This window comes from Pezoporus occidentalis, unplaced genomic scaffold (genome assembly GCF_034315485.1).
Source record: "Pezoporus occidentalis ecotype Australia unplaced genomic scaffold, CSIRO_AGI_Poc_V1 ctg18, whole genome shotgun sequence".
NCBI lineage: Eukaryota > Metazoa > Chordata > Aves > Psittaciformes > Psittacidae > Pezoporus > Pezoporus occidentalis.
In genome coordinates this window covers 4,077,628-4,104,074 of record NW_026913640.1, presented here as the reverse complement: position 1 = coordinate 4,104,074, position 26,447 = coordinate 4,077,628, and the positions used below count along the sequence as shown (strand labels likewise).

The 26,447-nt window shown below is 35.8% G+C and overlaps 1 protein-coding gene across 11 annotated transcripts in view; it reads left to right on the top strand.

The window, feature by feature from the left end:
* FRY (FRY microtubule binding protein) overlaps positions 1-26,447 on the top strand; it is a 231,138-nt gene that overhangs the window by 138,944 nt on the left and 65,747 nt on the right. For 10 of the 11 annotated variants that reach the window (XM_062615077.1, XM_062615076.1, XM_062615078.1 and 7 more), the window contains 16 exons: positions 399-485; positions 2,312-2,483; positions 4,137-4,269; positions 7,677-7,784; positions 10,560-10,812; positions 11,893-12,075; positions 12,969-13,059; positions 14,792-15,047; positions 15,325-15,514; positions 16,279-16,403; positions 16,596-16,653; positions 19,808-19,899; positions 20,104-20,276; positions 22,189-22,349; positions 23,062-23,172; positions 25,164-25,318. In XM_062615077.1, coding sequence (XP_062471061.1) covers positions 399-485; positions 2,312-2,483; positions 4,137-4,269; positions 7,677-7,784; positions 10,560-10,812; positions 11,893-12,075; positions 12,969-13,059; positions 14,792-15,047; positions 15,325-15,514; positions 16,279-16,403; positions 16,596-16,653; positions 19,808-19,899; positions 20,104-20,276; positions 22,189-22,349; positions 23,062-23,172; positions 25,164-25,318 — 2,348 coding nt within the window. Of the gene's footprint in view, positions 1-398; positions 486-2,311; positions 2,484-4,136; positions 4,270-7,676; positions 7,785-10,559; positions 10,813-11,892; positions 12,076-12,968; positions 13,060-14,787; positions 15,048-15,324; positions 15,515-16,278; positions 16,404-16,595; positions 16,654-19,807; positions 19,900-20,103; positions 20,277-22,188; positions 22,350-23,061; positions 23,173-25,163; positions 25,319-26,447 lie in introns of all 11 variants that reach the window. The other variant, XM_062615069.1, reaches the window with a different exon arrangement.

Sequence of the window (26,447 nt, the reverse complement as noted above, 5' to 3'; positions counted from 1 at the left end):
TCCCATTGAGCAAAACACTTAAGCACAAGTCTCTGAATAGGAATGTATTAAACTGATGCTTAAAATCTTCCCTGAACTGTGCCATCTGTGAACAAGATCCTTTTATGTAAAATACTATGCTAGTACCATAATTACCACAATTTAAATGAAATAATTAAAAGCTTTATTTCCAAAATGGATCATTTTCTATTTCAGTGCCATAAATCCTTGAATTCATCAACATACAGCAGTGTTGGAAGCTTAGATCTGATAATATGTTCTGCATACTTCTGAAAATCTGTTTTTCAGTAAATTTAAGTAAATCCTGATTAAACTGCTTTTCACCGTTTTGTTACCTAAAAGCAAGTAAGTAGCAGAAGTGAGCAGCTTAATAATGTTCAATGTTTTCACTATTTTAGGAACGGTTAGATTTTGCAATGAAAGAAATTATCTTTGACTTCCTTTGTGTCGGAAAACCAGCAAAAGCTTTCAGTCTCAACCCTGAGGTATGATGTGCACCTGCATTTTTTAGTATATATTAGTGTACCATATATATAATATCTATATTAGTATGTATTGTATTGTGCTACATTTCCTTTCTGGTTACATTCTACCTTCACCAGTTTTCAGGCCAAATCTTGAACTTGATTTATTGGTAAAATACATTTGTGAACTTTAATCTGTAAAATGTCATATTGTTTATGCCTATCTTCTTTTTCCTTAGTGAGTATTATTAAATGTGAAGTACTGCAATGTATGAAAGAAAAAGTAAACTATTGATCACAGTTATCTCCTTATCACTCTGTTGTTGTTATATGCCTTAAAGTATTTTAATACAAAAAAGAATTTTATGTAAAATTTTCAATGTTTTTTAAAACTGTTTTGCTGAAAAAGATTATATGATTCAAGGAGAATTGAAGATGACAAAAAGCCCCAAGCCTCTAAGAAAGTTTTACCACTCTGACCAGTAAAGCCCCACTAGCTTTAGTGTCATGAGTCAGCTTCCTAGTGCAGTGTTAGTGTCATGAGCCAGCTTCCTAGTGCTTTCCTTAGAGAAGACAATCAGATATTTGAAAAATGTTTTCAGAAATCAGAATAAAAATAAGTGATAAAATAATGAAAAATTATCATGAAAATAATGTATTTGCTTATAATTTTGAATACATTTTCATTTGAAAATCAGGAATAAACATTTGAAAAATAAAAGACATTTATGATAATCTCATAGAATATGTCTATATTACTCTTCCAGTATTAAGCAGCCATATCTATTCACTAAGTTGTTAAAATAGAATGAGTTACCTTACAAAAATTGTATTTGATACAAACAATATTTGGAAAAGTAGATTAAGCTTTTTACTATCAAAAGCAGCAGAAGTGAAAGGCAAGCTTTACTTTGAGCAGAGCTTTCATCTGTCTTCATCAGAGTGAACAAAAATGAAACAGAATCCTTGAGCAGGCAGGCCCCACCATGTTTTGGGTCATTCACCTGCAGTATTGACTGAGGAATGTCCTACAAAGGGTGTTGTGTATTAGCACTGCATGAAGCTGGGCTTGTAGGGAGTGCACATAGGCCTTAGCTTCTTGATAAAACAACATTTGAAATGTTAGTGGTTCTCAACAGCATTGTAAATCTGACAACAATGAAATAATAGGGTCACTTTTTGATGTATATAGGCTTTAGCATTCTACAAAAAAAGCCCCTATAATCTATGTAAATGCACCTCTAGGAGATTGTCAGTAGGACAGCCTCTGAATACATTCCTGGGAAATTGAAAACATTCTGATCTTTTATGCATTGTAATGCAAAGCCTGCAAGTTTTCCTCTGGTGAATTCCCAAAAGGCATTCAGGTCACTTAGCCTCATCTTCATGACGTTTTCACATCACAGTTTTGGCACTGAGCATTATTCTAGACTTTTCACTCAGTATGGTCAGCCCTGAGGCTTTTTGAGACAGTTACTGATCTTTCTTTGTAATGGACCATGTAGGACTTTTGTGTAGTTCAACTGAAGGTCCGGTTAAGATGCATTACTAAACTCCAGGTCATATTCATGTGTTTTATCCTGAAGATAAAACAGTGTTCTACTCAAAGTACTTTGGATATTTGCAAGTACTTAAGAGGAGAGAGCATATGTACTCATAGTGCAGATATGAATTCAGTCTTTATTTCATAGACTTTTTTTGTGAAATATATCAATCTAGTCAATGTAGCGGAGATACAGGAGGAAAATGCTGGCAGGTGCGTAACTCAGAATTTCAAAATGATTGAAGAATATGAGTAGAATATGATTATTTTATTATGATACTCATTCATCTTCTGAACTTTCCAGAGAATGAATATTGGTCTGAGAGCTTTCTTGGTAATTGCTGATAGCTTGCAGCAGAAAGATGGTGAACCTCCAATGCCAGTGACTGGAGCTGTCCTTCCCTCTGGAAACACTCTCAGAGTGAAGAAGACATATTTGAGCAAAACTCTTACAGAGGAGGAAGCTAAAATGATAGGTCAGTAAGAGAACAGACAATATAGAAGCTTGGATAAGAATGGATGTGATAAAGTCTTCAGTACCTGAGCAGAATAATATACTATTGTATAGTATTGATATATTTATTGTAAACATTTACTTTATTGTGCATTGTAATGAAATGTATGGTTTAGTTTGACAAATACTGCTTTTTTTAATTGTTTCAGGAAAATCTGTGCTCTGCAAGTGGTAGCAACCCTTTGTTCTAGAGGGGGGTTAAGTACACAGATTAAGAATTAGCTTCTTTCAATGCTGAATAGCTGTGTTTATTCATGCATATTCATCTTATTAGAAACAGTGCCTGTGCTCAGAAAATTTACCAGCCTTGAAAACCAGCAAAGATTTCTTTGATATCCTCATTTTACTTGCAGACTGAAACTCCCAATGTGGCAGAAACTTTTAAATGTAAAATAGACCTGAACTGAAGGGCCTAAGTTAAAAGTCCATTACATTGGGCTTCATAGTCAATTAAGGGAGAGAATCTTGGATTGCAAGAGAAAAGCTCCTTTATCATGCCCTGAAGGTGCCAGCTCTTGCTGGCAAAAAGGAGGACTTGGCTACTCATCCTAGCACTTCATTAGGTCCTCAAATTTCCATGAAAGAAAGCCTGCATATCTCTACAACAGCGACAAACACCCGTGTTGTACTGTTGCTATGTCGTTGTAGTAATCTCAAAATATATATAAAAAAGTCAACATAAGACCCACTGCTGTTGAAATGTTCAACAGACGTATTTAGTGCTGCCACTAGTTTAGTTCATTTTGATTGTTCCTCGTGAATTTGATAATAAAGGTTTGAAGTATTGAATTCATATGTTTTTTTAGCTATTTTTCCACTATTTTATGATACAAAATTCTAGTTTCCTTGTATAGCATGTAAGATTAAGATAGGTAATTCCTGTGTTTTCTTTTGCCTTCTACACTGTCATTCAACTTTTGATCATAATATATCTGGAAATTGATGTAAGCTTACATTGTCTTTATCAAACAGGAAAATGATTGACTAGAGAATAGATGACTGAAAATACATTGCTCAGAGTTAATACATAAATTTTCATTATGAAAATTAAAATTTTAGCCTTTCATGAATATAGAGAAAGAGTTAAGTTTTATTTTTTTAAAGGATTTGATGTCCATCAGCTGCTGTAAAGCTGTATGGCTAATATCATTTTTCATATAAAACATCATGCCAATAATTTCCATACCAAATTAGTTTTAGGAGAGCTCATTCAGATTCCTTTTTTCTCTTTGCCTGTAGTTTTTAAACCTTGCTACTGGATCAGAACTTTTACTTCTGCTATAGAAAGTGCAAAATACATTATATAACTTCACCAACTGTGTGGCTTCATTTGACTATGTAGGGACATATTTCAACTAGGTATTTTTTAACTTCTTCTCTAGGAAAAATATGTGTATCTGTATATCATTTGGGTTATTTTTCATACAATAGCATTCTTTCTGGAGAGGGCAACATATTTTGTCTCTGAATGAAGTTATTATTACTAATGGAATATGCCATCTCATGAGGAAAACATTTTTTCTAAAGTTATGCAGCACAGCACGAGTAAACAGCTTTTTCAAAATATGCATATCTATAAATAGTCCAAATTATACAGAAATGCATATTATTGCAGGTATGTCATTATATTATTCTCAAGTAAGAAAAGCCGTGGACAACATACTCAGACACCTTGACAAGGAAGTCGGTCGCTGCATGATGCTAACCAACATACAGATGCTTAACAAAGAACCTGAAGACATGATTACGTGAGTGCTTAAGAACAGTAAATCCCATTAAATACTGAGATGTAATTTCAGAACTTTTTATGTATTTGTGACTATCACGAGTCATCAGAACAACAGGCAAGAAAGGGGAAGATTTAGCTTAGTGTATACTTTGAATAACTGCTTATGACCAGTTGATTGTACTTGCAGTGTTTGGAGTGGAACTGATGCTCTCAATGTGTCCAAAGTCATGTGTGAATCCCATGAACGTTTAGATGGTAGAAGGTGAAAGCTCAAAGTGGAAAACCTGTCAGCCTATGCTCAAAACACTGTTTCAGGGTATATTTGCATTACTGAACTTCAAATTAAAGTCAACAAATTCTGTAAATCACTATTAATAATAATCTGTCAAAATTTCCATTCGTACCTGTAATCAAAATCAAATCTTAATTAAAAAGAACAAGTCATGTCGTGTTAAGAGTCTTGGATTTAAGCAATACCCCACCAAAGAGAATAAAGCCAGTACATCTCAAGCCATGTTGAACTGCAGCATTTTACACTCTCATCCAAAATTATTAATAAGAGAAATTTTCTGGAGAGAGTTCTAGTGAGGTGGACATCTAGTAGACCTTAGAGACACAGAGACATCATTTTACACATGCAGAGCACAGATAGTAGAAAGCCCAGCTATAAGGAGACCTTGAATATCTTTCATGTTATAGAGGGATGGACATGGTAGTTATGCCAGAAGAGAAAAAAAAACTGGCAGAAAAATTCAAGGTATAGTTCAAAGTATGATGAAAAAGAAATTGGTCTCTTTGATAATGTTTTTTTTCATAGAGTGTCAAAAAAAGAAAAAAAAAGACACCTTGCTAAAAAGACTGCAAGTAGTAGATAGACTGCAGCGCCTATCCAAATTCAACTACTTTTTACGGATGATACAAAAATAAAAATCAGGGGGAAATGGCTAGGAAATTAATAGTCATAACATTTTAAAGATTCTGGAATTTTCTTTGGCAGTGTTAGAGATGCTTCTGTATTTAATGACTGATCCCTTAAGCATTTCTTGTTGAAATAGATGCCACTCTGGAGTGTCTTACTAAAATCCTAACTAAGGAGCGTCCTTGCATCCTCCACTGGGATCTGCATTTCAATACTGGTTGTAATTACTTTCCAGTGTAGTCAGAGTAGGGCATCCATTTTTCTAACATGCAAACCTGTTCTTGCAAGTACTTGAAAGATTTTTGTTGAAAATATGTAACAAAAATCTGCTGGTATGAAAACACAAGCTTCCAGGTGAGAACAGCTGTTGGTGTGTTCATCTAGAGGTCACCCTGTTGGATCCTGAGTTGTCCAGAGATGACTGCAGAACCCTGTGAGGACCTCTGTTGCCAGGCACTTCACATGCTGACACTGGTAGCTCATATAAATTGGGAACTTGAGCCTCAGATTTGGATCTTCTGCTAGGTTTCTGAGCAGCTGATAGCCCACAAAACACCCACAAATTTTATATTTATAAATAATTACTTCATTTTCCTTCGGAAGAGTTTCCTCTTAAACTATTATTTTACATGTCTCCATTTTAAGGGCACAATTTACCCTCATTGTGGACTGATAATAAGGAAACTCTGCAAAGCTCACTTTCCATTTCAAGTCAGCAAGGAAGACACATTGGTTTGCCTGCCAATAAAATTCTCAGTGATACTTTACTATTTACAACTATAAAAATACAGTATTAGTAGTTGGACTAGTTTTTTGTATTAGCGATAATAGTTCAAAGGGATTTGTTTATAATCAAATTCTTGGATTAAATGTTGTATTTTACTCTTTCTTCAAGTCAGTTGCTGGCTTTCTTTCAAATTCTGTCTGTTAGGATACAGATACAGTGAGACAGGGATAAGTGATTATGAAAAGTTTCCCCTCATTGTACAATCATACAATCATTTTATTAATGTAATACATATCCAAGGTGAAATAGAGTGTTAAAAGAAAGGACGATATTCACCACAAAATTTGCTTTAATCTTTTAAGTAAGTAAGCTTAATGTCAGTTTATGCCTTTTCTACACCCACTGTTTCAGTGAATGTTCAGTGTTACTCCATGAATCTTATTTTAGACTTGTGAGGTGGTATTGCATTCATGCTTTCTCTGTGACTGAATAGAGAAGTAAGGTATCCAAATGCAATGTCCTCTGTCAAGTGGAGAGGCACAGTAATGTAGTAAGCAGGGCATTGCACTGTGGTGCAGGAAAACTAGGTTAGTTTTGTGTTTTGTCACTGAAATTCAGTGTGGTGTTTAGTAGTTTACAATGCTTCTCAGTGTATCTCTTCCTCCTCATTCTTTCCTGGTTTGGTCAGAGTCATATTAAAGCAGGAACAGCCTTTCTCTGCATGTTTATAGTAGGGTCCCTGAATAGGACCTTGCTGTTTTGATCCCTTCAAAGCATATCACGGGCTAATAATTAATGATATTGTGGGAAAGACTGTACAGTTTAAAATGCTGTTGTGCTTTGGTTATTTCCTCCATACTCAATCATCAAATAATAGATCATTGAGTTAAAAACGAGGAAATAGAAAAACCCAAAACATTTTGAGGTTTGTCTAAAGAACTTTTTAATCTGCATTTTTACAAAAAAAACCACAAAACAAAACAAAAAAAAACCAAAACAAAAAAAAAACTGGTAAGAAACAAAACTGGTAAGAAGTCAGAAAAGAACTGCATCTCTTGTGAAAATAATCAGCAGCTGAAATTTGAACTACTTTTAGAAGACCTAAGGACTCCTAGATTTTTGGTTCATGCTGAACTTTAGATTCAACCACTTTCCCAGGCTATTAGGGAGCAATTGAGCCATTCCACATATTAGAGCTGCCTTGGGACTACTAAAACATGTTTGAGCTGATAATGTTTGCTAAAGTGCTGCTATCTCAGGCAGGGATAGACAGAAACTCTCTTGCCATACTTACCTGTAAATTATGCTTCCTTTTCAGTCCAATAGCATGTGGTGTGAGATTCCCACAGATCTTTGTCCTTTTGAGGGCCTTGTTATCTAGGCTTCTTACGTATCTGCTATTTGCTTTATACAACTGGTGTGATATAGCTGCATTGTGATGGGGAACACCCAACTCATTCCCTCATCTGAAGCTTGCATCATGCAAATGCTGAGTTTGATGAAGGAATCCTCCTACATTATAACTCCATCTTGTTATATCTGCCAGTTTCTCTCTGAAAGAAGTAAATTACTCAGTAATAGATGTCAACATCAAAACCATACATTCAATGGAAATATTTATTCATGTTTCCTTATTCCATTTATAGTGTCTAGATTTCTGTTCTGATGTTCTTAGTAGGCATTTGGCCATTATGTCCAGCCCTTTTCTGAAATGCCATAGGTGGATCATTTAACACAGTTACTTATTAAGTTTAGTGAAAATTCTGGTTTATTTTTTCAGAGGTGAAAGAAAGCCCAAAATTGATCTCTTCAGAACATGTGTTGCTGCTATTCCTCGATTGCTTCCTGACGGAATGTCAAAACTTGAGTTGATCGACTTGCTGGCAAGGTAAACTGTTCAAATATTAGATGACTGCTTGGTGAGAACAGAATGAAAAACTGAGCCGCAGAATGTGTAACTGTTTCTTGGACAATCATACGCTTATAAAAAGTAATATGCTATTAATGAATAAGACATAAAAGTCCTCACATTTTTTACAGTCATTGTGTTTATTTTATAGACTCTTCATTTTATAAGAGAGTAGATACATCATCCAGAACTCTTTTCCATCAGTTCATGATATTCACCATTTATTCTCAAATATAAGCAAGGGAAACACAATTTAGGTAAAAGTAAATGCATAGTAGGTTGGAAAGCAGTGAACAGTTAACTGTTCAGGAGACTTACAGCAATGTGTTGAAATACTGGGTAGGATCGCAGTACTGCAGAGCAGGATCACAAACTGAACACACACAAACCAATGATGTTCCTAAGGCAAACCTTGTTCACATGTTTAAATAGGAATAAGTCTAAAATACTTTTGAAAAAGTTCTTCTGGTCTGATCAGTATCAAGGATGCCTGATTTGGAAAGCAATGTCCAAGCTGGTGCATTGTGCTTGAAGGAGAAACTGGCCAGAGAATAAGTGAAAGGAGGATCAATGGCTTGGAAGAGTTAGGTCTATTTAGTCTGGGACAGTGTGGATTAAAAACACTCTACAAAAATATAGCTTAAGGGAAGAAAGTAATAAACTGGTCAAGGAATTTATACCTGACGTAAGTCTCCACACTACCCCAGCTCCAGGGCTGTTTCTACATTCTCTATACCATCCCATGTTTATTTGGCTCCAGACTGACTACTGCCCCCAGTTATGAAAAAGTAGTCCCAGGAGATACATCTTTGCTCTTCTAGAAAACACTACATTGCAATACTATGTGTTTTCTGCGTCACAGACTAGAATCAATACAAGGATAAAAAATTCTGAAGAGGTGAGGTTTCAGTTCCTCCCTGGTTCTGAAAAGAACCTGAAAAGCTGTTTGGCCAGGGATTTTTGGGGGGCTGTGTTGTTGGATTAAATATTTTCTTTTCACTAAGGATAAAATAACATCTTTGTGTTAATGGGTTCTTTTGTACACAGTTTGGTTTGAATTTGATGTGTCTCTTGGTGGTTTCCAGGACTCAGCAGCTAGACCATCTTCCAGGACAGCTGTATTCAAATTATAAGCTCTAAAGCAGATGTCAAGTGCATACTGTACTTTTTACCCTTTCACTGCCCACTGAAATCATTCATTACAAATTCCCAAGTAGGTCTTAAATTTAACCGACTTAAAGTGCAAACTAACATTTACTTGCTTCCTCAAGCTGCCTGTCATGCAGTGGTAATACATAGATGCATTCTTATGATCAATTTGAATTTCATCTTATTTGATAATGCCGTTGCAATTTGGTCTTAGAGCCATACCTCTTTTGTTTCCTCTTTTCTGTTATTACTTTGTGTCATTGTGGCAGTCATTTAATGGATGACTTAATCATAGTCTCAGGGGTGTTGCTTGTTTTTCTGGTTTTGGCATTCCAAATAGAGACCAAAATGATCTTTTCTTAGCACAACAAAATACTGTGTTTCCAAATTTCTATAGAAAGTCATATGGTTATTAAAGCTTAACAGTTATTTTTGGAGTCATATTCACTAGGGGTGGAGTTTCATGGCAGTTGCTTTCCTTGGACTTAAATAAAATGCCCCCTGCCTCCCAGTTAGGGAGCTATAATGAACCAAATTTGTTATGAGCTGCATCTCATCATATACTTCCAACAGAATGGAATTTGGTTCCACTCCATCTGGCTGTTTTGAGTTTTTTTCTTCTAGCTTTCTCTCAATTCCTTTATAATGTGTCCTCATTTTCAACTCTGTAGATTAAACGTAGATAAAATACTTTGAAAATGAGTTCTAACACACTACAGAAAATTACAGTCTCATGGGTAATTAAAACAAAATACATCATAAATGCAATGAACCAAAAATTGCAGAACACACGGATCTGAATTTACTTTATTCTGCCAAGCTACTAACGCAGAAGTGGTTTGATAATTTTTGTGTCAAAAGAAAGTATAATGAATTTTTCTGCTGAAAGCTTCAACATGATGCAAATAAGGAAGGAAATATAATTTGAAAATGGGATCTAAAATTGCACCATCTTTCAGAAGGACTTTGGGGGTGTCTAATGTGTTTTTAAATGTATGGAAAGTCCCGAGGCTGTTTTTACCATTTCCCTATCCTTAGTTGTTTAAAACGTAAAGCAGTTTTTTAATTCAAATTCTTATTTTTATTTCTTTTGAATATTTTATTTCAATAATTGGGATTTGCTTCTTGGCTAAAGGTTAATTTTAACTCTTAGGTAACTGAAGTGTTCTGATTCTTTTATTTTTATATTGAAAGTAAGCAAATAAATACATAAATTATGAAATTACGTATTAACCTGCAAGTCATTTGCTACTATAAGTACATAGAAGCTATTTAATAAATAAGTAAATCAAAAGTATATTTGGTTTGGGGAGACAGCAGAGCTGCCAAGTTTATGTACTTCAAAGATACAACCTTTTAGGAATGGAACAGAGACTTCTTTTGGACCCATAAATATGTTCAGGCAGTGTTGTATCAAGAACTGCAGTATAAAACCAGGTTAAGGATGTTTTGGTCAGAAATAATGAAACCATGATGGTAGCATCACTGAAATTTACATTGTCATTGGGAATTTTCCATTGCTGTTAAGTTACGGAGAAACATATGCTCCTTTCCACAATAAGCACTCCTTAGATTTTTATTACCTGATATTTACTTTACTTACAGGCTATCTATCCATATGGATGATGAACTCCGACACATTGCACAGAATTCTCTTCAGGGTCTACTTGTTGACTTTGTTGACTGGCGGGAGGATGTACTCTTTGGTTTTACTAATTTTCTGCTACGTGAAGTGAATGATATGCATCAGACCCTTCTTGACACTTCACTGAAGTTGCTGCTACAGTTGCTTACACAATGGAAGCTTGTAATACATACTCCAGGAAAAACTGAACAGGCAAAAACCAGATCTGCGGAGGTATGAAATCAAGAGATCTGTGTCCTCACATTTATGCTAACTGAAGGCAAAAATTATGTTCCTTGGTATTGCTGTGGTTTATGTATTTTGTATTTACTCACCTGAGAAGAATTCATTATGTCTAATTTTTTAAGGTACATACTTCAGATGTCTTTTGAGGACAGCCACGTCCTTGTGTAACACAGCAGATGTTACTGTTGTTGAGCAACATGAGGGATGCATGTCAAACTGAAATATGCACATCAACAAAAGCAGATAAAATGAAATACGTGTATGTAGATGTGGCAGAAGGACATGTTCCCAGGACTGAAACTGATTAATAATGCTAGTGAGAATGCTGAGAAGAGTGAAGTGGATCTTCCCTTCCTGTAGCCATTTCATTTGTTTGATTCAAAAACATCAAAGAATCTGATTGTTTCTGCAGCCTGCTGTCTCCATGTGTTACAAACATTCCTGGGAACTGAACAGCTTTGCTCCTGCTCCTCCCATCTGCACTGTCCCACAGATATTTTCATTATGAGAGATGATTTTCAGGCTTCTTAATCTCCTAACCCAGTCACATTGGAAATGTTTTCCTTTGGGCAAGCATGAAGGCTGCTTTACATCACAGAGGACTATTAATTAATATGTAATAATAGTATTACAAAAACTGTAGGAAAGATAAATACATGCTTTTCAGTAAATATTGTACACTTTACTGGTGAGGGTCAGATGATAAAGGCCACCTTCCAAAGGTGTTGACTGCTGCAGGATCAAAGGACCTATGGACCTGTTATCTGGAGTCAAAAAAGTGTGAACTGTTCACTGTCTGACTTAGCTGTTCATTTTTATAGTGGAGGATGGAACAAAGCAGGTAATTGAATTGCAAAGTAAAGGGAGGGCAAAAGGACTATACTCACGTATTGGTTTTGTAGAACAAGGTAACTTAAGCAACAAAATTTGATTATTTGAGGGAATGCTGTAAATCCCCTACTTTAGCATTTTGGTTCTTTATATTGTCCTAGTTAAATAGGATATTTCTTGAAGACCCGGTTTTCAAACATCATCACTCCATTTTTTTCCCCTTGCACTGTTCTGCAGTTGATACCAAATGGATCCAGCCACAGGATACAATCTGAAAGAAGCCCCTATTCTAATGTGTTACATGCAGTTGAAGGATTTGCACTGGTTCTACTATGTAGCTTCCAGGTCGCTACACGTAAACTAGCTGTTTTAATCCTCAGAGAGATCCGTGCTTTATTCCTGGCCCTTGGCCAGGCAGAGGTACGATTTTCTTTTTCTGGAACTTTGAATTAAAACTCTCTAAAGATAAAGCTCAAAACTGCTGTTACAGTTGCTTTTAACATAATAGTTGCAGAGCAGCAAGTATGCACTTAGTTTATAAAAAAACATTTGATCTGAGCTTACCATTTCTATTTGCCTTAACGCTGCAAACCTTTCTGTATACTGAACAATGTCACATTAATAACATGTTCCCTATACAAGAATTTGAAGAGAAACATGTACAGCAACTTAATATTTCCTTTTAGCATGATGTGAATGTAAAAGACACTGTAAAACCTGTTTTCTACTGCATGGATCATTTTTGTATTGTGAGGATTATAAACTTGTACTGGAAATGAAACTCATTCCTGTAGCATACCGTTTTGTAAAAAAAGCATCAGACACGTTTAAGATTATTCACATACATTTTTGTACAGTACAGTACTCAGTAAAGACTTCTAAGTCTTCTTTATGGATATAGAAATAAGACAGTCATGTTGTGTGTTGGCGGTCACAGTTCAGTGAGCCATCTAAATGCCTAAGAACACAAATATGTGTCTTCATGGCAAAAGAATGCTTTAATAAACAGTAGGCTAATTCTTCAGTCTTGATACCAGATATCCAAAGTCATTTGGGATTTTCTGATATGTGCTTTTGTTTGGTAAGCAGTGAGCTATAGCCGCAAATTAAGTTTATTTCAAACCATGGCATGGATTTGGTTCTAAGATTCATATGACAAAGACAAAATGCACCTATCATTACCAATGATTTTTTTTAGCCATTTTAAATTAATGTTATAATTTTTAGGTCATTCTGTTTCATGTATCAGAAAAACAAGAAGGGACATAATTTGATCAGGAGAGAGGTTAACTTGTGTTATCTGTGTTACACAGGATGATGACAGGCCCATGATTGATGTCATGGATCAGTTGAGTTCTTCTATTCTTGAAAGTTTTATTCATGTGGCTGTTTCAGATTCAGTAAGTATTATTTTACTGTTACTGCTAGTGTTTACATAGCATGTGGACATAACAAATATCAGACGTGAAAGACTAAAACTAAAGCTTCTAGAAATCAAAGAAATCATACAGCTTTAAGACTCCAGCCATCTACCCGAGAGCTCCAAGACTCCACAATGTCCCAGACAATCTGTTTGATGAAAATGATCATACTGTACTACATATAAAAAAAAATATTATAACTGAATTTATAATCAAAGCTACCTAGAGTCTGGACCTATGAACTGCATCCAAAAGAACCACTAAAAAATTCTTACTGCCACTACTATTTAAAGCTTGGGGTGCTTGGAAGTCACTCACTGCTGTCATCTGTTCCAGAAGGCAATAAACTTTAGCTCCCTCGCGTGCTCAGAAGTGGCCCTGCCTGCAAACCTAAGCCTATAAGCTCTAGAGTAAGTCACAGCTGGGGTGAATCCCTACTTTCACTCTCTCGTGGGCCTGGTGAAGCAGAGAGGCAGTAAGCATTTTGCATAAAGAAGTATCAGCAGAGGAACTGACACATAGGGCAACTCCTTTTGCATACTATTTTAGAGATTAGTGCCCTTGTCCAGAGAGCAGAAACTATCAGTTTGGGGCAGTTTTCAGCCTGATTAAGTTTAAAGCAATAATCAGTCCTTGCTACATGAGTGCTCTTTCCAGGAGTAGGAAGGGCACTTCAAACTGATGGTGAAGTCAGGCCACTGTACAGCTGAAAACAATAAAGTTGAGGGATCAGAAACTGAGCAAGTAAGAGAAAATCTCACTCTGCAACCCAGGAAAATTCATCTGAAATAGCAAAACCTGGGTTTGTTACAGTTTCTGTAGGTGAAGGTTTGGATTTTGTGCTTTAATTCTATGCATTAATAATATAGCAAAGCAAATGCGTTGTCTGTGTATCTGATTTCTGATAAGTACAGCAAGTAGTGGTAATTTAATGATTACTTCATAACAGTGGATTCAGGATGCAGACAACTATTACTTTCTATTTGAGGTCTCATAAGTGAATAATAAGGATGCAAAAATATGTGTGTTTTAAGTTTTCATTTCACAGTTGTTTCCTTAGGACAAAATCTAAATTACAGTAGAGAAATGGTTTGTTGACAAAAGAACCTTACTTGTCACTGAAGATAGCAGGATTTTAATTGGATTAAAACTGCTTAAGTGCCTGCTTTAGCCTCTTAATTCCTTATAAACATATTCAAACGCCCTGATGAATTCTGAAGAATAGTTATTTAATAGCATTGGCATTTCTCATACTTTCATAGCATGCAGGTGTCTTAATCATGGACTAAGGCTCCATCCGTCTGTTCAGACAATGAAGATAAGGACAGTCTATACCTATTACATGCTGCAGCATCATGCAAGGGACAGTGGCTCGGTGGTGGCAGCAAGTAGAATACAATAGAAAGTAACAGACTATATTGGTCTATTGGTCATCATAATCATTAGTTACTATAGAAAGTTATTGTGCCTATCACAGTACATAGGAGTTATAAGGAAGAACCAGAGGGGAAATAATGTGGTAGCTCTTATCACTGTTTGTAAAAAGCTTCTCCTGAGTGAAAGGGCAATGTGATGGGAAGCATAAAAATGTTGGTCTAAAAAATCCAGCAGAAGTTGGCCATGGAGCTTGAAAATATAAGCAAGGACTGAGGGGGAACATGGCAGGATATAAATGACTGTAACTTTGGTTTTTTGTCTTCTCTCTCCATAGACAGCAATCCCATTAACACACAGCGTGGATTTGCAGTGGCTGGTGGAGTGGAATGCTGTCCTAGTAAATAGCCATTATGATGTGAAAAGTCCTTCCCATGTCTGGATATTTGCACAGTCTGTAAAAGACCCATGGGTTCTCTGCCTCTTCAGTTTTCTTAGGCAGGAGAATTTACCAAAACATTGTCCTACAGCTCTCAGTTATGCATGGCCATACGCTTTCACAAGGCTGCAGTTGATAATGCCTCTTGTGGATCCAAAGTAAGTGGCAGTCTGCATTTAATTTTCATTTTGATGGGTTGGGTAATTCTAATGAATTTTTAGTCTCATATTTCAGTATCAGTCCATAAATCCTGCAAGGTACTACCCAGATACTCAGTTTTAAATTTCATAATTGCAACTGCATTGATTTTTCCCATGTTGAATTGAAGCTGGTGGATATGTAGCATGTTTTATTCCTTTTTAAAGTATTTAAAAATACTGTTTAATTAAGACTGGGGAATGATTTTAATAATTTTAATTTCTTTTTAAATTCTAGTATTCCTGTTAATGCAAAGAAAACAAGTACAGCAACCAGTGGAGACAACTATGTTACATTGTGGAGAAACTACCTTATTCTCTGTTTTGGAGTAGCAAAGCCCAGTATTATGAGTCCAGGACACTTGCGTGCTTCAACACCAGAGATCATGGCTACCACTCCTGATGGAACAGTGAACTATGATAATAAGGTAATGCATCCTGTTTCAAACAGATTATTCATTTAGGAGGGTTCTAAACTGCATCTGCATGCAAAATCTTACTCTGTTGAGGTATTTCAGTTAGGGATTTTTTTTGATATACACAAGCTGCTAAAGGTACATAATTAGCCACTAAAATATCTGATAACCCATATTGACATTATGTGCCAATAAATACCAGCAAAAGCCATGGCATTTTCAAAATACTACCTTTTGTTTGCATTCTGGGTGATGTATATTCAAAATACAGAAGTCCTGGACATATGTGTTGAAGTTAACTCTTGTTGGTCATCCCTTTTCTTTCCTTGTAGAACTCTCCAACCTGTAAACATTATTGTATAATGTTATTGAGCAATAAGGCAGATTTCTGAATAAACATTTTATGCCTGTCAGACATGAGGGAATAATTATATGAAATACAGTTTCGAGTAGTAGCAATCTGAGAGGAGCAATAGTTCCACATATGCAATGACTGGAATATTTTAATGAAACAAGTTAAGTAAATTACAATCATCTGAACGAAAACAAAGAGATTTCCCAGATTTATTTCTTTGTTATGCTTTATTGAGATGATTGTGATGTAGCTAGACCGGTATATTGATAGCCATAATAGTAAAATAATTTCAGCACAATTTTGAAATATATATTGATTCTTGGACAATGGGTTGTGGGGTTTTTTGTTTAAAAAAAGATGTATTTAATTAATATTGATAATTCTGACAATTAAATGTCAATAATTTCTTAATATATTTTAGGCTATTGGAACTCCATCTGTTGGAGTCTTACTAAAGCAGCTAGTGCCTTTGATGAGACTTGAAAGCATAGAAATAACAGAATCACTTGTATTAGGATTTGGAAGAACAAATTCCCTTGTTTTCAGGTACTTCCCCACTTACCATATTCTCAGTTACTTGCCTCTAATCCATATGTGTTATTTTGTATGTAATTTAAATATACTTAAATTTTTATTTGTACTTTAGACATATGGGTTTGTGTATTGAATAAAATATTGATGTTTTCCAGAGGACACTAGATTTTGTCTACAAAGATTATTTTATTTTTTTTTATTTAGGGAATTGGTAGAAGAACTTCACCCACTAATGAAAGAAGCCCTAGAAAGAAGACCAGAGGTTAGTTGGAGAAATTAAATGTAATAGCTTGTTTAAACTGAAAACATTGATTCAAAAGTAGTAATTCTGTCTCTTTAGAATACAAAGATATATAAAATATACTAAGTAACAAGTTAAGCTCTGTGTGCAACAAGAATTTTATTAATTCTGTATAAGAATGTAAAATAATTCCATGAAAACCTAGTGTAATTTAAAGTCTATCAGTGATACAAAATGTGCAGTATAGAAATCCATTCTGAGGAAAAAAAATCCAGTTAAGTATGGAACCTCCTCATATGGAACTTGGATCTATTGGAAATCCACTTTCAATATCTGGAAAAATTACCTTGCAGCACAGCAGGGCTGCAGGCGCATTTCACACCAGTGTTCAGATGTGCTTTTTATTTGCAGGGTAAGCAACTTCAACTAAATTCAACTTCAGCTAAATTTTTTCATTCTAAATACAATAGGTTAACCGACAAATTCATCAGTGTTTTCACCCTCATTGTAGTACTCTCTTTTGTCACAATAAAAAGTGGTGCTAAATGGGCTCTCAACAGATCATCCAATTGGTCTAAGGAAGGATGAACTAGTCTTCTTTCATTTCTGACAGACCTTGTCTTAAACACCTCTGGTGATAGGATCTGTAGCCTCCAGTAAACAGTTTAGTTGCAGGATGTGTCTATGCAGTTAAATGGGAAAGCCATAGAGGGTGCTTGGACTCGAGCTGCCATTCTGCTCAGTTTTCCCTCCCTGGCTCAGTTTTGGACCACTCTCTTCCAAACTGCCTCAGCTGCTTTTGTTCTGGTATGCTTCCCCTTATCCTCTACATATCTCCCTGTGTGCAGCAGCCTATGGGCCAAGTTGCTGCAGCACAACCCTCAGGTCAGAGCCGGCAGTTTGTGATAAGGAAACAGGCAGTCACAATGCCTTGGGCCAGGGAAGCATTGCATAAATCCTGCTAGGCAGCATGGACAAAGCCAGCCTTCTTAAGATCTTCTGGAGCACTGTGAATATGGGGCAGCCTGCGTTACTTGCCTTTAGGGCCAAAGACCCTGTCTCTTGTTTACTAATGTAGACACAGGCATTGTGTCCACGCAGCCAAGAAGTCTGCACAGTTGCATACAGAAAGTGATGTTGTTGATTTAATACTGTCCTCTACCCAGGCTTGTTTACTTGGTTTTCAAGCAGTTTCAAACTGTATGTTCACTATTCTGTCCTCCACAGCAGTTTCAATAAGGTATCATCATGGTAACCTGGTGCGTTGTCCCCATCTGCCAAGTCTTTGGTACAGAAGGCATGCAGAGAATGGTGGTCAAGAAGTTAAATCATAAATAGATGAACATAGACTCTCAGCAAAACAAAAATTAAGTCACTTGGCGGGTCCTTCACTCAAGTTTTATGTGGACAATTTTTAATAGTTCTGGCAAACATCCACTACTATTTCCACTCTGTGTTGCTTACACTGTGTGTAACACCTCAGTTCACTTGTATGCCTTCCATCCCTGTAAAAGTCATTGATTTGAATGAAGATCACTTGTTTTGATACTGGGCAGAAGTAAATTAATACACATTAGCACAGCCTCCTGCCTCTGCATTTCTCCCTTTGCACCACTGAAGACAATTTAGACTTTGAAAGGCTTTTTCTGGAGATATACATTTCCATTCTACCCTCAGAAAAGTAATCAAGAGGATGTAGAGGTTTACAGTATGCTGTAGGAGCAAATTTAGCACCCGGAAATGTTAGTAGAGCAATATGGGAACAAGAGACTGGAATTTTAATTTCTGTATTCATCCTGATGCGAAGAAACTGGGCCACCTGCCTGCAAGCAGCACCACCAGTAAACCCAGGAGTGACTGCATGGGTCATGTAGCTCTAGAGAGCATGGCAGGACTCCATGGCAGCAGGCAGCTATCCAGCACATCAGAAATAGCATCCTTGAACTGACATATGCTATGACTAGAAAGAGGATTACCAGCACAGCCAAGAACTGCAGGGGTAAACCAAGATGGACATTATGCAAGGTCCACCATGTGGGCACTGACACAGAGCTTGTCAGATGGCCTCTGACACCATTCCAGGAGGCAGCTCTGCCTGTTGAACACTGCGTTACAATAAAAACCCCTTTTTCTCTACATGTGCTTCATGGAACCCTTAAGGTGTAAAGGGAGAAAAACAGGGCTCTGAATAGGACAAATCAAATGGCATCATGATTTGAATAAAAGCTTTGTCTAGGATGCTGCAGGCTGCCAGTTCTGGGTGAGAATACCACGGAAAGTATCATTTTCTTCTCACAGACATCTACCAGCTATAGGAACAGCCACAGTACTAGATGAGATAAGCCTTTGATCTGACTCAGTATTGCAATTCTTACTTTCTGCAAATGAAAATCTGAGATTTCTCTGAGCTTTTCTTGTTCTGGCAGCAAATTAAGTGCAATAACAGCTTTTTGACCTTCTCATGTTTGTTTTGGCTTAGTGGAGATGCAGGATACAAATAAGTCAGTTTAGCAAAGAACAAGCCTTGTTGCATCCACAGCAAAATAGAGGATAGAAGGGCAGATTTGTAGAAGACAATGAGACATAATTAAATGGTTGACAGTGCAGTGCTATTCTATGGGAGGAGTATGGTAACTGTGTGTACAACCACTGCAGTCAACACATCCAAGAGTGTACTAGAGCAGTGTCTGCTGGGAGATAACTTGAATGTAGCTGCAGTATCACCAAGTTCAAGAATGGCTAATCTAAAATATTTTCCTGGGGTCTGAGTAATCGTTCTGTGCGTTAAAATGCTTCTGGCAACCAAACTAGATGATAAGCTAACATGAATGTCTCTTCTACTTGATGATAGCATGGGTTTTTAGCAGAGGAACCTTGAATATTGATTATTTTATATCCAATATTTCATTATTTCATTTCCACATTTTCAATGAGGACTAAGGTAGCTGTTCGAGAATAGTTAAAAAGACAAAAATTTGAGAATATTTATCTCTGTGTCAATGTATAAGCACAGTGTTATGATGAAATATCCAAAAGCAGTCAAGTTCCTTCATGAAGAAAATACTTGAACTGGAATTCTTAAATCTCACTACTGGGCTGACATTTTTGAGATTACTGGGTTTTTTATGTATGTACTTCCACATATGAAAAAATGGTTGTTCTTTTAAATTCCAAGAACAAGAAACGTCGAGAACGCCGAGATCTACTAAGACTACAGTTACTGAGAATTTTCGAGCTGCTTGCTGATGCCGGTGTTATAAGTGACAGGTAGGACTATTACTCATCATAAACAGTGATCTTTAAGTTAAATAATTTTCACTGTTTGCAACACTGGGTTTATGTCAGTATGTTCTTTGAAGAATTGTGTAATCAATATATCAAATATGGAGAGATTTTTATGCATTTCTTAAAAAATCTGTAGTGTAACTATATTGATGCTTTATATTAATGTACAACTTTCCTTTGTGCTAGCACAAATGGAGCCTTAGAAAGAGATACATTAGCCCTTGGAGCCTTGTTCTTAGAGTATGTTGATCTGACTCGCATGCTTCTGGAAGCAGAAAATGATAAAGAAGTTGAAATCCTTAAGGATATGAGAGCACATTTCAGTGCAATGATTGCCAACTTGATTCAGTGTGTTCCAGGTATGCTGCTAAATTATCTCAACTTACTATAAAATTGTATTTAATATATATAAGTAATTTTTTATTTCTTTTTCTTCCCTGTGCTTTTTTCACTGCTTGTGAATTGTCATATGACAAATGTAAAGGGGAATGTGGACAAAAATGTGTTCAAAAGTGTAATAAGAGTCATATAAAAACCAGTAAAGCTTGAAGTTTGTAATGTTCATATACAAGAATCACCTCTTTAGAAGCTGGGCAAAGAAATTTTCTGTGACCTCTAGGGTCTCCAGATTTCTTTGTCATAAGTCCTTATTTTCTTCCCTTTGACTTTATTGCCAGACTCTTCATAAACTCGGCCTTGAAGAATGTAGGTAGGTGCAGAAAAAGTACAATATTCAATATAGTGAAAAACTTGCCCAAGGTGTTGTGACCATATCCCATGTTATCTCACTTCGATTGTATAGCAAAGATTTCTCCAACTCATTTCATGCTTTTTATTTATTGCAAGTTCACTTCAGAAATGTAACGTAATTCCATTAGCAAAAAATAAAAAATAAAGTCTGCTTTAAAGGCCTCCATGTAAGTGCTAGAAGATAAGTTCTGGAGCTTACTCAGCCTATGTAAATCTACTATCTCCAGATCATTTATGACAGGACATAGCAGCATTTGTAACAACAAATACAAAAGAATTCAAAAGAGGAAAAGTAAGGGAATAACATACAAATGCTTTCATTTAGGTTTCCAACGTGCAAATTTTGTCAAAGTTGCTTTTTGCTATAAGATACATAAAAAGTATATAACAAAATAAGGAAAACAGGGCATGCTATTCTCATTTAAGACAGTAAAAAAAAAAAATTTCTTTGAACTAAGTTAACATTAAGTTCTTAGTTGCTGATATCAAACGAAATACTGAATTTCTTTCCTTTATTTCTCTTCTAAATGATGAACATTAACAATACAGTTTTTCTAGTATTTACTTTGCCATATTTGCAAAGGCCTTCCTCTCTGCAATCATTCTCATATTATACCAGGTATATAACCAAATGACTGCATGTTGTATGCATTTTATACAATGAAACAGCCATGTTTTGAGAGAATACAATAATAAATTATTCATTTCAATAATTCACAGATGTATTTTTTGCTAACAAGACAGCTTTAAAATATATCAATAACTAAGAAAGCCATAACATTTAATTCCTAGCAAACATTTATCGTGTCAACATCTATCATCCTTAGCCACTGCTCATATTGATTTGAATTAGTATTGTCTAGTTAGAATTTGTTGGCTTCCAGTACAGTTCCTGGGTGAAAAATAATTGGCCAGTAGCAGTTTGCCAGTCTCTTTAATAAATGTAGTACTGCCTCTGCCATCATGTTTTGCTCAGGGAAGTAAAACGATTGTTTATAAGACTTCTCTTTTTTTACTCCACATGGTTAAGAATTCATAGAAGTTTTTCATTTGCTCACTTAATTTAGCTGTTCAGAAAATATACCACATCTCTGTTATAAACAAAAGGCACTAAGTTTTTTTTATTTCTTGTCCCTACCTATAATTGTATTAGAATAAGACATACGTGTTTTTTGAGTTTGCATTTAAAGGATTAGAAAAACAAGTAAATATCTGCCAATAAAGGAATTCAAGAGGCAGTGAAAAACCTGATCCTATAATTACTTTCCTGCATGGAAAGGTCAGACATACATGTTTGTAGATCTACACATTAATTCAGAACTGAAGGTTCTTCGAAATAAGATGCATCTTAATTCATTTCTTTACATTTTTTTAAAGGAGCTTAGATACTTTTGGAGTAAGTGTATATTAAATATTTCAGAAAAACTCCCTTTCTGTAGAAATCTGATGTCACCATCTCTGCCACATGGATGTTCATTTAGCATTAACAAATCACAACTATTTCTATTTCTGTTCACTTAGTTCACCACAGGAGATTTCTCTTCCCTCAGCAGAGCTTGAGGCATCACCTGTTCATCTTATTCAGCCAGTGGGCAGGACCTTTCAGTATTATGTTCACACCGCTGGACCGTTACAGTGATAGAAATCACCAGATTACAAGATACCAGTATTGTGCATTAAAGGTATTAAAGTTTCACTGTCAAAAAGAGTAGTAACAATTTTCCAGTAATTGTGGGGTTTATTTCCTTTTATTTAACAGAAATTTGAATTGGCATACCTGATGCAAACTTGTATATGTACAGTGCTATCACAGAATATATCAGTATAAGCCACTGAGGTTATGCATTTTCTCTTTGTAGACATTTTTCAAGGCTAATTATTTTGCAAACCAGGAAATAACAGCTTATGTACTTGTTATAAGCTGTATCACTTACACAGTTTAAATTTTTGTAGAAAGATACTATTGAAACCTCTGTGCAATTTAAATGTTTTTGTACCTTGATTTTTGAAGACTGGGTAAAATGATAAAATGTATCTTGAAGAATGGGGAAACCGGGCTTCATTCCAAAATCCTTATACTGAGCATTATCTTGAATCCAGTAACACCTATAGCAACATAATTACTGAATTCTAGCAAAATCTACTGTTGGCATTTTCACCATAGATCCCTTCAAAAGAAAACCCAAGTGGCGACATGGACTAGTGTGAGACCCCCCTACCCATGGCAAGGGGGTTGGAACTAGATGATCTTAAGATCCTTTACAACCCTAACTAATCTGTGATTATATATTTCTATGATTCTGTCACTTTTTTAGCCTGGATCTGGGCTCAAGTAATTCTGAAAGGTTAACTCCTGTTACTTTTTTGTGTCACTAAAGTTTCTTGTGTTTTTAGGCCATGTCAGCTGTGCTCTGCTGTGGACCTGTATTTGATAATGTTGGTCTTTCCCCTGATGGGTATCTTTACAAATGGCTTGATAACATTCTGGCTTGTCAAGATTTACGTGTAAGTACTCACCAAAATGCAACACTGATGAATGATTTGAATCTGTGTACCAGGTGAGCGAAGAGTGTATGACTCTGCAAACTATATATACATTCTATTTTTAGCAGGAAACAATAGCTTTATGCAAGGGTCTAATACAAAGGTATAATTCATTTAAAAGCAGTTAAACAGTAAAAAGGATCACTATTGCTGAAAATATAACATAGGTAAATAATAAGATAAAAAATTGCCTTATGGCTCAGTGTTGCTTACAACAGAAATTCAGGCTTTTTGTGAGCTGATAAAAAAAGTTGAAAATGGCACAAGATGAAAAATATTTGTATTTCTATTTGGCTTATTTTCACCCACCTGCTTCACGTTTCTGGGGAATAAGAATGTAAAATCCCTTCCTGCTTGGTAACATAGATGCTGGTGAAACAAATCTGAGTGCAAGCTGAGTGGATGGATCTTCCAAAGAAGTCAAGAGGATAAATGATTCAGGAAAGGAAGATTTTGTTTGTTTGCTTGTTTTTAAAAACATGTAATAGATTATTGTTGTAATCTTCTCTTCCATTTATTTGAAGATAACTTTTGACTTTGTAACTACCCAGTCATATTTCTGTATTTAGAGCTGATTGGACTAACTCTTTAATTAAGGAGGAGTAGATTGGTGATTTACAGCAGGTAGTTGGAGAACAATGATCTTTCCCTTTGTGGCATCTTGCACTTTGACCTGCTGTTTTCCCTAAATGTCTCATACCAGCACAGGTGATTGTAATTGCTAAAAAATGCTGACAACAAAACCTAAAGACTTGTGGAGCAGCTAGAGGAAACATGCTGTAGAAATGGCAATTAATTATGAAAACAAGGTTGGACAAATTAGAAGAAGGGACAGCTCCAGAGAGTATCTTTCAGAAAATAGATAAGACTTTGGAATGTTGGTAGGGATGGAGCTATGAAGGTATGTGTAAGTGATATGTAGAACTGAAATTCCTATGGATGTGGTAAGCAAACACACAGAACAAGAGAAAGGAAAAGATACACTTTTCTCCTGACATGGTTTCATTATCATCAACAAATATTATATCACCATGTCTAACTGATCATTGCTGGGGACAAAAATTACTTTTTTTAAAAACTTGAAATGCAATATTTGGATATGATTGGTGAAATTTGTTTCACCCAAGCTAATCACTGTAATTCATGATTAATCATCGTCACGAAGGACTGTAAGTAAACTACATTGCCTATGCAACTAGTTCAGATTAAGATGAAAGGGATCCTATCTGGCTATTAACATTAAATATCATTTGCAGTCCTACAAGTAGTTACCTACACTTGATGACAGAATATTAGCAGGCATTAGTGTTTAGTGTTCACTACTATCCTCTACTGAAGGAACACAAAGGCACAGTCCACGCCATAGTGGTGCTGTGTTTGTAGTGGTGGTGGTGCCAGGATTAAGTGATACAAGGTCCATAGGGAGAGTTATTAGATTGTTTGATGTAGCTGGATTAAACATACAAGTTGTCATAACCTCAAGCTTGAAAAGGTATTATTCTTTGTCTGCCTTGCGTCGGTGTTAGTCAAAAGAAGGATAAACATGAAAATGCGTCACTTTATGAAACCCATATGAAGTATAAAGTAGACATTTAACAAATCAGTTAACCAATACAAATGGAAGCTGCCCAAGAATGCCTATCAAGTATCTCAAATTTTCCAAAGATTCTGCTTTTTTCCATGCTTAATTTTGGAAGCCTCCTTTGAAAATATGTTTCATTCATGTAGTCTTTGTACATGTGATTTTCTTTCAAGTAAGGGGTATTGAAAACTAAGTCACTTTTCAACTCTGCTATCCCTAAAAAGTATTTGTTAAAAAATTTCTGATTTCTTTTTCCTTATTTTGGATACTTCATTGTCCCCTTGTTTTGCCTATGTCACTCACAATTGTAGACAATGAACATACCTGATCTCACCTGATCTCATGTTTTGACATGTATTTGTTTGCTCAGGTTCATCAGCTTGGCTGTGAAGTTGTAGTCCTATTGCTAGAACTGAATCCTGATCAAATCAATCTTTTCAATTGGGCTATAGATCGATGTTATACTGGATCATACCAGCTTGCATCTGGATGTTTCAAAGCCATCGCAACTGTGTGTGGAAGCAGGTATTACTCTATTAATCTACACTTTCAAAAGTAAAAAACCCTGCAGGTTCAGCTTGTGTTGTTGGTTTTCAGCCAGTCTTTTTTTTAACTCAGATGGTGTCACTTATGCTACTGTGTCCTAAAAATGAATCTTTCCCATACCTACAGTAAAAACTGAAAGTATGATCTGCATGATTTACTTTGAAGGGAAAGCTTGATTTCTGGCAAGCTGGGATTTTTTATCAATATCCAAAAGATGTTAACAGTTTTTCCTCTATTGTGTATCAACCTGTATAGTGAGGGCACTGTTGAAGCTACTTGTAAAATGAGCAGTAATGCATCTCACTGCTGATGTCTGTCTTTCTACAGGAAGCTGCTTCCCTTGATTTCCTTTTTCTTATTATTTTTTGAACTTAGTGGAAGGAGAGAGAGACGGGTGTATAGATTGCAGGTAGCAGTTGGAATTACACAGAATGTCCCAGGCCACACATGTATTTGCCATTTTTAACACTAAAATGTCCAAATAGGAATTCTGTAGCAATCCAGGAGCACAGTAGCTCACATACATGATGAGAAGATGATGGTTCAAAATTGAATCAGGTGCATGTACAAATGATGATGAGAAAGCAGAAACTTATTTAGTGGAAATCCAAATACTATGACATGTGAACTGCTTTTCTATCAATATTCTACTTAAGTTAACACTTTAATATGTTTACCCTAACAATTAATGTTGACTTTATAGATTGTGGGATTTTTGAAGCTGTATTTCTTGTTTACACTTTGAAAACCATTTTGATAAAACTGTCTAACATCCAGGAATGTTCATGTCGGAGATAGTGTCTTTTTACCAAAGGGACTGTTTTCTTTGTAGTTTGGCTTAAGAAGTACTTTATCGTGGAAATTTTCATGTTACCCATCTTCTCTCATGGGTGTTGGCCTGTTCTGTAAGGAGTTCATATAATAAGTGAAAATGAATTGACAGTTATAGACACAGGTATTGCATTTCTCACTGTGGGTAACTCAGTGCATTCCTAAGCATTAGTCTAAGGTAATTATAAATAATCCTTTCTTTCTTCCCATTCACCAGATGGCCCTTTGATCAAGCAGCATGTATTCTTAAGAGCTCCCTTTCCCATATTCTGGTGGA